Source organism: Rhamphochromis sp. 'chilingali', assembly GCF_963969265.1.
Source record: "Rhamphochromis sp. 'chilingali' genome assembly, chromosome: 1".
Classification (NCBI taxonomy): Eukaryota; Metazoa; Chordata; class Actinopteri; order Cichliformes; family Cichlidae; genus Rhamphochromis; species Rhamphochromis sp. 'chilingali'.
Window position 1 is genome coordinate 22,141,558 of NC_137929.1, and position 13,322 is coordinate 22,154,879.

The 13,322-nt window shown below is 43.1% G+C and overlaps 1 protein-coding gene across 3 annotated transcripts in view; it reads right to left on the reverse strand.

Moving 5' to 3' along the window:
• Window positions 1-13,322, reverse strand: part of dock11 (dedicator of cytokinesis 11) — a 79,611-nt gene that overhangs the window by 56,373 nt on the left and 9,916 nt on the right. For all 3 annotated transcript variants that reach the window (XM_080906108.1, XM_080906107.1, XM_080906109.1), the window contains exons 5-16: window positions 12,932-12,998; window positions 11,798-11,893; window positions 10,628-10,762; window positions 9,791-9,974; window positions 8,813-8,892; window positions 7,037-7,120; window positions 6,716-6,856; window positions 5,113-5,385; window positions 2,158-2,280; window positions 1,986-2,068; window positions 878-1,000; window positions 575-651 (exon numbers count right to left, since the gene is read on the reverse strand). In XM_080906108.1, the coding sequence (XP_080762234.1) occupies window positions 575-651; window positions 878-1,000; window positions 1,986-2,068; window positions 2,158-2,280; window positions 5,113-5,385; window positions 6,716-6,856; window positions 7,037-7,120; window positions 8,813-8,892; window positions 9,791-9,974; window positions 10,628-10,762; window positions 11,798-11,893; window positions 12,932-12,998 (1,466 nt within the window). The remainder of the gene's footprint in view (window positions 1-574; window positions 652-877; window positions 1,001-1,985; window positions 2,069-2,157; window positions 2,281-5,112; window positions 5,386-6,715; window positions 6,857-7,036; window positions 7,121-8,812; window positions 8,893-9,790; window positions 9,975-10,627; window positions 10,763-11,797; window positions 11,894-12,931; window positions 12,999-13,322) is intronic.

Below are 13,322 nucleotides of genomic sequence, written 5' to 3' on the forward strand. Positions count from 1 at the left end.
GCTCTCTGTGGGAATCATTGCATCTGATAATACGGATGATCTAAAAATTTAACTTCTCAAAAGTTCTCAGATTTAACAAAATTTTAATTCAGGAATATTTGATTCTGTTGTTCTTCAAAGAACATGCTAACAAGGCTTTTACAAGGCAGCATCCAGCATGCTAATAGCCCAGTCTGATCGCTCTTAGTGGAAATCTGAAGGAACAGAGTGTCTGCTCCAACCTGTGCTTGTGCGATTTTTGCTTTAGCGTCCCACCCTGCGGCTGTTTCAGCAGATCTACGGAGACCGACGTACACACTGGCTTAATAGTTCAGGCTTTATGGATCAGAAAGTGGCTAAATAATCATTTATGTCTCTTATTGAACATCACTGGGATATACTAGGCTGATCAGAGGCAGTGACCACTGCCTATCTGCAGGCTACATTCATTCAGGAATGGAGATCATTTCCTCAACATCAGACCCAGACACTCGACAGACAGGTAGCTGCTTGCATCCCGCGCAGAGATGGCCAATGTAAAATCATTTAATGGAATTGTTGGGTTTTATGCAGTGAACACCACAAATCTGCTTACTTGAGAAATCAGGCGGGACACACTCGATGGTGACGTTCAGCTGTCCAGGGATGATCTGAAGTTTGCTTTTCTCTGGTCTGACAGGGAAAAGGAGATTCAGTACAAGATCAGTGTCCTTTTAAGGGTTAAGTGTGCTTTAGATGTGATGACCTCCTTAATGACAATCCTGGGTGAGTAGTACTTCCTCTTAGGCAATGGCATGTGAAATATAGACCTAAAGGCATAAGTGTACCCCTGGATGACGGTTTTGTGCCACAGTAACTAAGCGCTAGCTTAAATAGCAGAGGAGTGGTGTTGACTCACTTCCTGATGTCGGCCAGCAGCTTGATGAGGTCATCGGTCGAGATTTTGCTGCTGTCTTGGCGATAGAGAGGAGAAAACTTCCCATCCATATCCAGGCTGCCCTGAGCGTCTTTGAACACCTGCCTGCAACCACAACACACATGGTTCATTACAGTTCTCGCCTCATATGTGCAACCAAATACCAACATTTCAGTATAAAGTATAAAGTATGAAGTATAAAGGAATGTTTTGCTTTCACTGTTTAAAAACACTTGTTTTCTTCATGTGTTCTATTAAAGAGTTACTTGCTCCTGTACACAGACTCCCCTGCTTCCCTGTGTTTCCATATTTTTGTTGCTGTTGTTCTTCTTCCAGATTATAGTTTAGAACAGTTGTATGAAAGGGGCTTTTTGTCTTTGTGTGATCTCTACTGGATATTTGGATATATGTCAGCGGGTTCTAACATTTTTGAATGACGCCTGAAGTCCCTTAATCATTTTTCACACCATTTAGAAAAAGGTGTGACTTCTGTGCTGGCCTGGAGTATTTTTATAGCTCACAGCATTACCAGTTACATGTGAAAGCCTCCACTAGGCCTGGAGGCTTGGGGTGTGGATGAGGGTGGAGATGGGGGTGGGGATGAGGGTGGAGATGGGGGTGGGGCGTGAGGCTTGTAAAATCTGTCACAGATTCTAATTTCACGTCAAGACCGGACAGTTCCTGGAAGTTTTCTGTGCTGCTTTTCATTAGCTGCACTTCCAACAGCAGCTAATAAAAAGCAGAACTGTCTGCTCTTCATTATGAATGTTGAATTCCATAACTGGGATAACGTAATATAATGTTTATCAATATAATCCAGATCAAACTAGATCAGCAAGCAAGTAAATGTTCTTTTACACGAACTTTATTTAACCTCAAAGTTGAGAAATTCCTAAACTTTTGGGGTCCAAAAAGTAAATATTATCTTATTTTCTCCCTCTATGACAAATAGATGAGGCTTTACACCTAATTGTATGATGTTATTATGCTCATGCCTTTGCACATGTTCACATGAGATCACTCCGAGTTGAATCAAAACAGATTATTTACAAGATTATGAGGTTTGACTCATGAATTATTTCTGTCTTACTTGGCAGCCCAAGCAAACGGCATCCTGTACTGGCCCAAGCGTTGGCACGTCTGCTTGGCAGCTTTGAGCACCTTCTGAGCAGTCTGAGGAGACACAGGAAAGACATCATCAAGTCAACACCGGAGCGGTTTCCACCGTCTCCTCCACGAGGTCAAAATCAATGGCAGCGTACCTTAGTGATGTCAGAGGTTTTCATGTATGGCTCAGCGCAGTGGGTGATGCCATTCTGTAACACCTTCTCCACACGGGCCACCAGGAAGATATCTGCATGGGGGTTAGTCACTGAAAAGATACCCTGCAAAAGAGAGGGAGAAATGAAGCAATCAAGACATGTGGTTGGGATTTGATTTGGCAGCTTTCGAGGGTCTTTTCTTAGAACGCTCTTCCGAGAAATCTGCTACTGTGAATGGAGAGGAGAGATGCCGAGTTCTATGGAGAGAAACTCTGACTACAGACGTGGCCAAAGTTTCAAATGATACGCCAACCTATCAGACTGCTCAACACGTTCTCACTCCCAAAGTCTGTTCACGGCTCTGTATGATCTCAGTGAAAACAGATATCCCTAACGTGCTCATGCCAGGAACACAGTTGTGGGCACAGAAGCTTGAACGGTTGCTGACTTCCTGTTTGGAAGGGTCATCCAATCAAGTGGTGTGTGTGAGAGAGGTAAAAGGAATTTAAAGGTGTGGAATAAAGCGCTGTATGAATGTGTGATAGTGTAAAAGTCACTCTTAAATTCATCACCTGCTTCTGTGTGAGATCGATTCAGGGGAAATGGTTGATGCTAAAGCTGTACAGGAAAACCACATGGTGCTCACACGTCTATTTAAGGGCCGATGAGATGCGTCTGCATTTAAGCTTCCAAGTTCAAGTAAAGCAAACAAAGGCGACAGTAACTACAATCAGACTAAGCTATGCTGCTCGCACTGGTATGACTAATAAAAACTTCAATAGAAATTTCTGGAAATAGAAAAAAAGCATAAGTGACAAAACTGAATGACAGTACCAAGGAAGCAGCTGATTCAGATGCAGACATAACAATCTGGACATTACTAACACTTATCTTTAAGGAGGCTAGCATGCTGCCAGTCACAGACACACACACAGAGCAGGGTTACTCTCCAGGCCATAAGCCTATCCATCCTCTGTCCTCATTCACAGCCCTTAAAACCACACACAGCTGCTTTTGCTTTCAGTTTTTGACGTTATTTGCTCCTCACCGCTCATCGTCGACCAGTTCTTACAGTGTGGTTAAAAAAAAGCTTGTAAATGCTCCATTTGGGCATTAAACTTTCCTCATAGTTCATAAACAGTGTCACATCCTTTTTGTGCAAAGATAAACCATCTCACTGCTGAAAATGCTGAAACTCAAATGGGTAAGATTTGTGACTTGCGTAATAAAGAGGGTCCAGAGGTTGTGGCGTCCTCCTGAGAGCTACTGCAGAGATGAGAGGTGAAGCCTGTGTCCTTGGAACACACCCAATGCACCTAAATTAAACTGCGGTCTGCAGACCTATAATAGCACACTAATCACAGAGGCAGGAGCCGCTCTGTTTGTATGCATATATTTGTGTGTACATGTGTGTTCTGCTGGTGCTGCACAGATGTTTCTGGCAGAGAAGTCCAAAAATGAAACTTTTTCATGCCTGTAGCTTTAAGGCGGCCCTGCTGCTGGTTTGCTGGCTGCAGAAATCCTGCGTTTGTCACTCTCTGCCCTGATTCATCCCCTCGTCTCTGAGCTTTTTCCTGCTTTTTGCTGCGCTGTTCATCAACTCGTTTCTCCCGTCATGGAAATGGAAAGTGAGCTTGTTTTATAACCGCTGCTGGTTTATACCAGGCACCGGCCTTGTTTAGTGACTTCATCGCTGCAACGGGCCAAGCGGCAAGAGGTAAAGAACAGGCCGTGTGTGCGCCGAACTCACAGCACCTGCAAATGTTTGCAGAAGGGCCTGAGCCAAGAGTAACGCTCACACATGCACATTATTTCTCCCCAAATAAACTCTAGACTTAAAATACTGCAAAACAAAGTGACAGGACATAAAGCTTACATCCCGAGGCCTGAGCTCACATCAGGAAGCAAAGTGATTCTGAAATCACTTGCAAATGTTCGCCGAATGAGCCGAACGGGATCCTTTCACAGTTCTTTAGGTCTGGTTGGGGACCAAAGGCTGGCTTGTGACACACTCAGCATGACAGTGGAGAAATGAATGAAAAAACAAAAAAGATCATGCACTGGCCAAAACAGCTAACTCACTGCACACACAGTGTCAGCAGTCCTGACTGAGGCCAGGACTGTGCTGGGCCAGCTGCAACCAATATGGCAAAGCTGAACCTATGTGACAGAACCAGATGAGAGCTCAACAGTGTGTAGACATTTTAAAGACTAAGCATGACAGAGGGCCGCCTCCAACCATCAACTTGGCTTAGAAAAGTGCAGAAAGTGATAAAAACAATGCAAGACAAATGATTTCTATAAATTCTAGCTCATAAAACCATCATTTTCTTGCGTTTGAGTCAGTCTCTCATTACTTTTTAGTTTCTGCATGCTTCTACCTGCTCTGTCGAAGGAGAGAGTTACTCAAAGACACGTTTTCCCTCTTCTCGTAAGAACGATCGACTCTTCGTGTTTCAACATGTTAGTTTTTTAGGGTTTTTTCAGCTTTCAGGGTTTTTTCATATATTTCCTGTTATGGATTTCACATAATGACATCGCCATCTTTATAAATAAGGACAGCAGCTTAAGTTCAGATTGTTTTACTCTTCGATCTGTGTGATGTCCTACGGTCATTAGGGAAGCCCCACCCAAATAAATTAACACTCATTTTCAGTGTATTCTATATATAAGCTAACTGACCATAGGTCACGTAAAACCAGAAGCAGAGTTCAGTCTCAGTTTCACATCAACTAAACCTGTAACGCAGCAGGATGACAAACATGCTGGATCTCTTTTTAATAATCCAGCTCCAGCACCAAAGTTTTGCAAAGAGCACAAAATATTTTGTTTTCCACACAGCAAGATCTGTATGACCCAGTGTGACTCAGCTTTCACACCCAGGTCTGACTGTGTGACTCAGCTGCAGTCACTTTCTCTATCAGACACCTGTCTACATGCTATTATAGTTCCTACCTGAGTGGGGAAGCGCAGCAGAGCCTCTGACACCCTCTGAAGCAGCGGCAGGCCGTTTCCTTTCCCTGAGTCTCCGTTCACGAGGACTCCTCCCTGTCCCCCGTCCTTCACTCCACCACCACCGTCCGAGTCAGATGAAGGAGATGCTTGAGCGGAGGTGTCGGTGAGCATCTCCCTGACAGATGGTGGATTGAGCTCAACGTGGAAGTCGGCCGAGATTTTGCAGCTCTTGGAGACATCGAAGAGAGCGAGGCTGATGAAGAACGGTTCCACCTGCGAGTCAGAGGGACGGTTACAGGCTGCAGTCCAGCACGTACCTTTATTACTTTACAACATTTCACTTTAGGACAAAATCTCAGAAATCAGGTCATATGACTCTTTAGTTTTAGCATGAATTAAGCAATAATGCACACTCTTCCCACCAGTAATGCAGCCTGCTAACATCAGCTAGCAACCTTTTGCCCAAATATGGTCACTTCTGGGTCCAACCAACATGCAAAGTTTTACTAAATACAACATGAGAGTCGTATGTGTGAGCTCAAGAATATATTTATAATTATTATAATAGGATTCAATGGACAGGTTTAATCTGTTTAATCTGAAATAATCAAAATTCTAGATTCAGACAAAATATTTATGGATAAATGTCTAAAAATATTTGTATTCTCTCAGTGTGTCATCCTCAAGCACAAGCAAAAAGTTTTCTATTTTGGAAACCTGCAATTCCTGCACGATGGACAAAAATCGCTCCATCCAGTGAACTTTAAAGCTGTCTGAGACCGCCGAGGGAAAGAAGGGATGGAAGAAGAGGAGGGAACGAGAGCGTGTGCTGCTTCCAAACCACAAATGAGTCAGATGATTTCTCCTGCCAGCCTTTCTAATGCATCAGCAAGCAGGAAAAGGAGGAGGGGGAGAAGTTGGTCTAGCTCTGTGTTTTATATCTAAAGCGATCTAAAGCCCTGACAAAGGCCGAGCTCACATATGCTCAAAAATGCTACCTCACGCTACTGAAAGCTCCTCATCCGGCACACATTAAACATTTCTGCATGACCCTCCATGCCTCAGGCTTAAATAAAGAAAGATTTGTTTTAGTGCTAATGCAACAATATCGAGTTGCGTTATCCTAGTTTGGCTACTTCCGTTGCTTCCAGCCAGACTGACATGAATTATGAAGGTGTATTATGTGGGGCAGCACTACAGAGGGAGAGGCTGGCGGAAAATCTGCAGTGTGAAGAGGAAAGCTATGTACTGCAGTTAAGAAATGTATCCTCAGGTTCAGGATGTAATTCACTGTCAAAGCCATAGATTTCAACCTGGCGACATACCTTTAGAAGGAGTAGTGATGTACTCTGTTGAACATAAGTCTTAATCTATAACGAGCCATTATGCTACCTCACAGTCTCAGCACGAAGAGATAATACCTGGTTTCAACTCTCTTCAGCTCTTGATGCTTTAAAGAGCAGGTAGATGGAGCGACTGTGCTCAAAGCCATCCTATTTAAAACTGCGGCCATGATTCATCTTTTTTTACCTGTTTAATGTAACAGTAGCACAAGTAGCAAACCACAGAACAGCTGTGTTGTGGAACAAAGGTGATGACATACATTGGTAAGGACACCGTCGCCCTTCTCATTCACGCAGCCCTGCAGACTGAAGGTGAGGTCGTGGCAGCTGACCACTATACGTCGACCAAAACGCTCCTCGAAGGGCTTCACGTCTGGCTCGATCCCAGAGAAGTCCAGCCTCTGGATATCAGGGAGGAGGAGAGTGAGAAAGCAGGAGAGGGGAGAGAGTGATCCCGCGGAGAGGAGGGAGGATGAGCGTGAGGAGTTGGAAGGGGGAGGAGAGATCAAACAGGGTGAATCAATAGTGAAATAAATAAATCATAGGAAAGCTAAGCATTTTAAAGGAATAACCTTTTGTACCTGTGTCTCAGGATCCAGAGAGGAGAGCTTCAGCCTGCCTTCGTTCCTGTTCATCTTACTGAGCTGGTCTGTCTCCCTGGTGTACTGCAGACAGACAGCAGCGATGTAAGCGAGCTAAAAATCCATCAGGTGTTTCTTTCTTCTCTTTTTTTAACTGCAGAATTTTTTCCCCCATGAATTTATTTATCTATACAAACAAATGGTGTAAATTTGAAAACCTACATCGCCTCGTTCTCGAGGTATCGAGTTCACAAAGTTGCGCTGGAGTGATGACAACAATACCCCAATCACCCTTTCAGGCTGAGGGATAAACCACACAACAAAACAACATGAAGAAACTGTTTCCACAACAAACAGCATTCCCATCTGTTTCTGTTCGATCCACATCCCCGCCAAAACTCTAAATTAAAATATTCAATGCCTTCATGGGCCCTGGCCTCCTCAGGACTCCCCGAGTTAGAGTTATCATAACGAACTGCTTAACACTTGAAGCAGACATAAACAGGAAGTTATCAACTGATGATATGTTTTAGAGATAAAAGACAAAGTCTGGCTTTTTTTTTTTACATAAATATCCAAAATATGTATATTACTCTCACATTTTAAGAAAAAAATCTGTAACTATCTCTGATACCTTTTGTGAACTCTTCTAACACATTAAACAGTAGCACTTCAGCCGCTGCGTTCCTTCTCTTTTATTTGCACACTTTATTGCAACAGATTTTTATAGCTTATTTGCATGGACTTCATTTATGAATGAGGCAGGAACTGCAGGTAGAAGAGCAGCCCTTACTGTAATGGTCTGGTACAGTGTACTCAGTGAGCTGCTTGTAAACTTACACAAACAGAAAAAGACAGGAAGGTTGATATGTAGTCAAGGGACAAAAGGGGGAAAACAAAGGGCGTCCAATGGAGCACAATCAAAGCCTCAGGTTTAGGTAAGAGCCCTCAGAGTCCATTTCTCTCCCCTCTCTTCCTCGTGTTCGCGCCTCTGTTCTCACTGTCTGCTCAGCCTGCAGACAAACTCGACCTTGTTTTTACGTGCACAGAGAAAAGCTTTGCTGCAGTGGCCCAAAGCAAACAGAGTGGAACAGCAGCAACAGAGGGCTTTGTTGCTGCTGTGTAGTTTGGGGTTTATAGACACATCAGAGCGGCTCTGTCTGAGCACCACAAATAAAAGAGATGCTGAACTTGTTCTGCTTCCGATTCATTTTTTAGATAATGTCTCATTAAAATCATCTCATATGCTTTCTTATTATGTCATTTACTAAAGCGCCACAGTGTGATTTAACAAACCACTGATCTGTATTCAGGATTATGCATCTGTAGCTGTAGCCCACAGGTGGCTGTGAGTCAGACTGTTCTCCTTTGATTTTTGCAGATATCTGCAGCATCACAAAGAACACATGCAAAAACGAGATGTACATTTAGTTGAATTTAATGCCTTAAAGTTTGCACACTTCTTTTTTTGTTGTTGTTTTATGTTATGCTAAAGGTTGATAGGGTGACAAACCCCCTTTAGTTTCTAATGGAGGACTTCACCCTTATATTTTAACACATGCATGGCTGTTTGCAGAGAGCAGCTCTGTGTAGAATTTGCTGATGGTTACTGAAAAGACCCGTCTGGGTCTGTGTTCATAAATTAGCGCGGTGTTAATAGCCACAGAACTTTCCACTCCCTTCAGCACATTTCTGCAGCTTCACACTAATTTGACCCACTTGGTAAGTCTGGCCCAACTAACGCAGCTTCATTAATCATCTATCATTCCTTCATACCTTGATGAGTTCAGTGTGCAAGCTCCTCCCCGAGTTCTCCAGCATGCTCTCGCCTTTACCTTGGCTGGCCGTGTCATCATCTGAGAGGAAAAGGACAATAACCAGACATCAGTACATGTAATCCACATGAATGCCTGTTCACCAAGAACCATGCACACTACAAGTCCCTATAAAGCTTCCCTCCCTTAATGCTAATACTTCTTTTGTTCTCCTCTTATCTAGTTTCCTCAGTTTTCTTTCTTTCCACACCATTCAGTAATATCAGAATCAGAATACTTTATTAATCCCTAAGGAAATTATATTATGCCAAGTTTTTGGCTAATAGCTCTTTTGATATCATCTTGGTTCAAAACTAGTATTTTATGCCTGTCATCGTGTTATCTTTGGCACTTCTCGTAGATTTAACAAAACAAATGGGAATACATTTGTTGTTTTTGCAACAAAGTGCCTAAAGATACAATTTTAAAATGTTTATTTCCCTCTGTCTGCTCTATGTAGACACATTTACTTATCCTAAGTGTCTTTTTTATGGTTGATCGATTCACACGTCCGTGTAAATGACTTAACAAAAAAAATACTCCTCTGACAATGTTCAGGATTGAGTCCAAGAAAGACTTTGAAGGACCTTCAGAAAGTCTTGAGAACCATTATTCAAGTCCACTTGAATAGAAGTGAGCGGTGGCTCAAGGTTGTTGCACTGTCCTGTATACACAAACTCCATTGTTCCTCAGTTAGCTGATATACTAGCATGTTATTGTCTCAGGGGCTACAGGTGAAGGAGTCCGCCTGCTAATTGCATATGTGTGACTGTAACGTGGAAACCAATGGAAAAAAACATGATAGGCCCGTGGTTAGAATCAGTGTTTAAAGTAAACTGACTATGAAACTATAGAAACCTTTAAATAAGACTATAAGTACTATGTTGACTGAAAGATAATGTGGACATGTAACTGCTCAAAGTTTGGTAGAACAGCTCACCAAGGACACAGTCCAGCGACTCAGCACCGTTCCTCCTGTCCTGGCCAGCCTCTGTGCTGCTCTGCAGAGCCTGTTTCAGTGTGGCCACCCATTCCTCCATCTCTGCCTCACTGTCTGCAGCCAGGAAGTGGCTATAGCGGTCTTGCATCTTAAGCTCAAAGCCATTCCGCCGCATCTTGGGACTCTGAGGAAGAAACATCATATTTGACTGATTTTTGACTAACAGGTGGAAACTGATGAGAATTACAGGATCTTTGGTACAACTAAATAAGCCGTTAAAAGCACAGCGTAGGGAATCAAATGTAATCAGAAGAATCTCAACTTAAATTCAGAAACAAACTGAGAGTCAATGCTATTCGGCCATGACCAAACAAAACCTGATTTCCATGCTAAACTCAAGCTTCCTCATTAAATCCGTGAGCCAGAATGAACTCCCTCACTCCCTCCATTCATATTCTGAGCGTGCTCATTAAACTGAAAGCTTCCTGGCTGCTTTCTCAGCCAGGTCAGCTCTGCCTGAGGAGCAATCAAGGTACTAGGCTGTGCCATGAGCCAGCAACAGCTCTTCATAATCTGCTAGAAGCTGACGTTTCTGCCCAAGTCACTGGAATGCAGCAGATCTGCCCAATTAAAGCAGCCAAAAGCCCCCAAGGGAAAGTAAGACACAGAAACACGCTGAATTTCACGAGGGTGGGAGCTCGTGCCAAGTTCTGAAACCTCGCAGAGAGCGCACGAGGGAAATAAACACAGTGAGTTTAATTAAGCACACCAACATGGTCACAACAGAGAAAACAGCTTTATCCACTGCTGCTGGGATCCTAATTGTACTGAGTCTACCTGGATGACATCTATACAGGAGTCCAGGTAGATGGATCCTTTGGTTTCCTTGCAGTTTTTCTCATCCTTATAAGAGTTGAGGATGTAGGAGCCATCGGGGAGCTGAGACAAGTAGAAGTACCTCCTCTTGAACACCTGCAATCCAGAGCACATCTCATATGACTCATCTGACAACTCATGACAGCAGAAATATGACACTATGACATGTGACTTCAAGCTCATGTGCTGCCTTCCTAATGTAGTTAAAATTCCAGAATGAGGGCAAATACACTGGATACTGCAAGTTATACAGCTGTGTCTTTCAGCAACAGCCTTTTGTTGTTACTGTCCCAACTTTGGAGATGAGTTGCTGTTATCAAATTCCAAATTAGCAAATATTATTCTTAAAATGGTACAGTTTATCAGTTCCAACAGTTTATATACTTTCACTATCTGAGACCATATCCTCATTTAGGTTAGACAGCATTTCTAGTAGATAATGGCAGACAGCTTGTACACAAATTAAGGATGCGGTTTGGGGAAAGCCTCAGAGTATTTCTCATGTATTAATGAGAAGTGAATGAATTGAAAAAGAGAGGGAGGGGCACGAAAAAGAGAACAAACAGGGGTTGTATGTAGAGAGAGAACTGGAAGGGGCATGCATTGAAGCGTGGTCCCAGTCCTTAAATTCATATAAATTATCTCCAACTCTGCGTTCCTTTGTTCATAAATGACAGATTCATGTGCAAATCATTACAGTCTGTTTTTATTTACATTTTACATACCACCCCAACATTTTCAGAGTTGGGTTTGTATGTTTCTCATGGCGCTACGTCTCATATGTTGCATGCTGAACTTATTTGCACGATCCTGGACATTCAAAACATTCTCAGTTCAATTCAGTTTAACTTTATCCATATAGCACTGGTTCACAGTAGCAGCAATTTCACTGGGAAAGTAAAATGATGTGGGCTGATTATTCAGGACTGTGAAAGTGAGGGTTTATGCTGGGTGGGACGGTGTTACAGGATAAAGTCACGTACATCGATGCAGCTTTAACGGTGTATCATTTTTCCAGCATTACAAATTGCAGCTGCAGCTACGCTCCTATTCTGACCTCTACATGTTTGTGTTGTTTCACTTGTTGCTGTTATGCTGTGATAACAGACAGGAGGTCTGGTGCTGACTCACCCTCATGGAGACAGACAGGCTGCTATTGATGTTGGCTTTCTGAAGCCAGCCCTGCTTCAAGATGCCTCCCCTCTGGGAGCACAGCGATGCCGAGTCCTGACACACAAACACAAACACTTGGCAATCAGCAAAGACGGATTTCATTACTGCGTTCAACTCACGTTAATATCGTTGTTTGTAGTATTTTCTGCCATGAAGAAGCAATTATTTTTTCCTGTGGTTGTGAGAACTGTTTGTTAATTAGAGCAGAGCTGTATTAACTTTGTCAGTGAGAAAGCATGAACATAAATCAGTGTATGGGGAGAATTTCTTTGGGATCCCATGAAGCAGTTCATCATAATTCAGGCTTTGTCCTGTCAGTGTAACATCTCCATCTCAACCAGTAAATATCATGGGACTGTTCATCACCACCACAGAAAACAAATCTGTTAATGATCACGCTCATACACACAAACGCACACACACATAATGGTAATGCATCGGGCCACTCGAAGGAATACAACATGCAGAAATCATAACACAGAGCAAGAAGGGTTCTTGTACCTTCTCTGACACACAGCTCTCGTTGTCCTGCTGACAGCTGCGACTCAAGTCTATACCTGCTATTATCATCTACTGACTGAGTGCTATTAACCCATAAACTGGCAGGTCTGTAAAAAGGTGCTACTATTCTTATCATCTTATCAAAACATGGATGCACAAAGATGCAGAGATAAAATAACAGAAGCCTGAGCTACCCTCCCTGTGCAGCCAGCAGAGCAGCAGCATTTACTTGCCTTCAGTTAAATTTCCTCTGTCTAAGTTTATCTGCATCCGGCCTGAGGGTAGCAGGGGGAGGAGGGTTGATGAGAGCTATTTATAGAAACTATAAGGGTTCTGGTTTCACTGGCCTGCAGTCAGTCTAAGAAGGGGTCGAACGACAAGCCGGAACATGCAAGACACGGGTAATACCTGCTTCGCTGAGCAGAAGGCTTTGAAATTCTAAGCAAGATTTATAGAAGAGCACTAAAAGCTGTGCACGTGCACGCGACACAATGTGTCCATAAAGGGCCCAGTGAGTCAATAGCCTATCATTCCTCCTCCCTGTAGGGAACGACGTCTGTGATCTAACCACGCTCAGGCCGCTCTACTCACCTCGTCTTTGGCGTCTTCATCGATTTCAAACACATGAGCTGGCAGTTTGTCCGTCTTCAGGCCTTTGCTTTAAAAACACAAAACAGAGGGTGAATGGATGAAGCTGGCCTTCTCCCCCTCTGCTGACAGCTACGTCACATATCTGGGTTCTTTATGTCTTTCTTGTTTGTAACGCTAGATCAGATTACAGCCTCCTTCATGTATTTTTTATGTTCAAAAATACTTCTCAAAATTCATGGTTGCAGTGATAAAGTCATTTCCTCAGTAAGATTTATCACCATGGAAATAAATTCTTTACATCTGGACTGCACCTGCTGTGTGGAGGAACATCTGGCTGAACATCAGAGCTGCACTAACACATTGATCCAGCTGAGGAAATCCGCTGCATGTT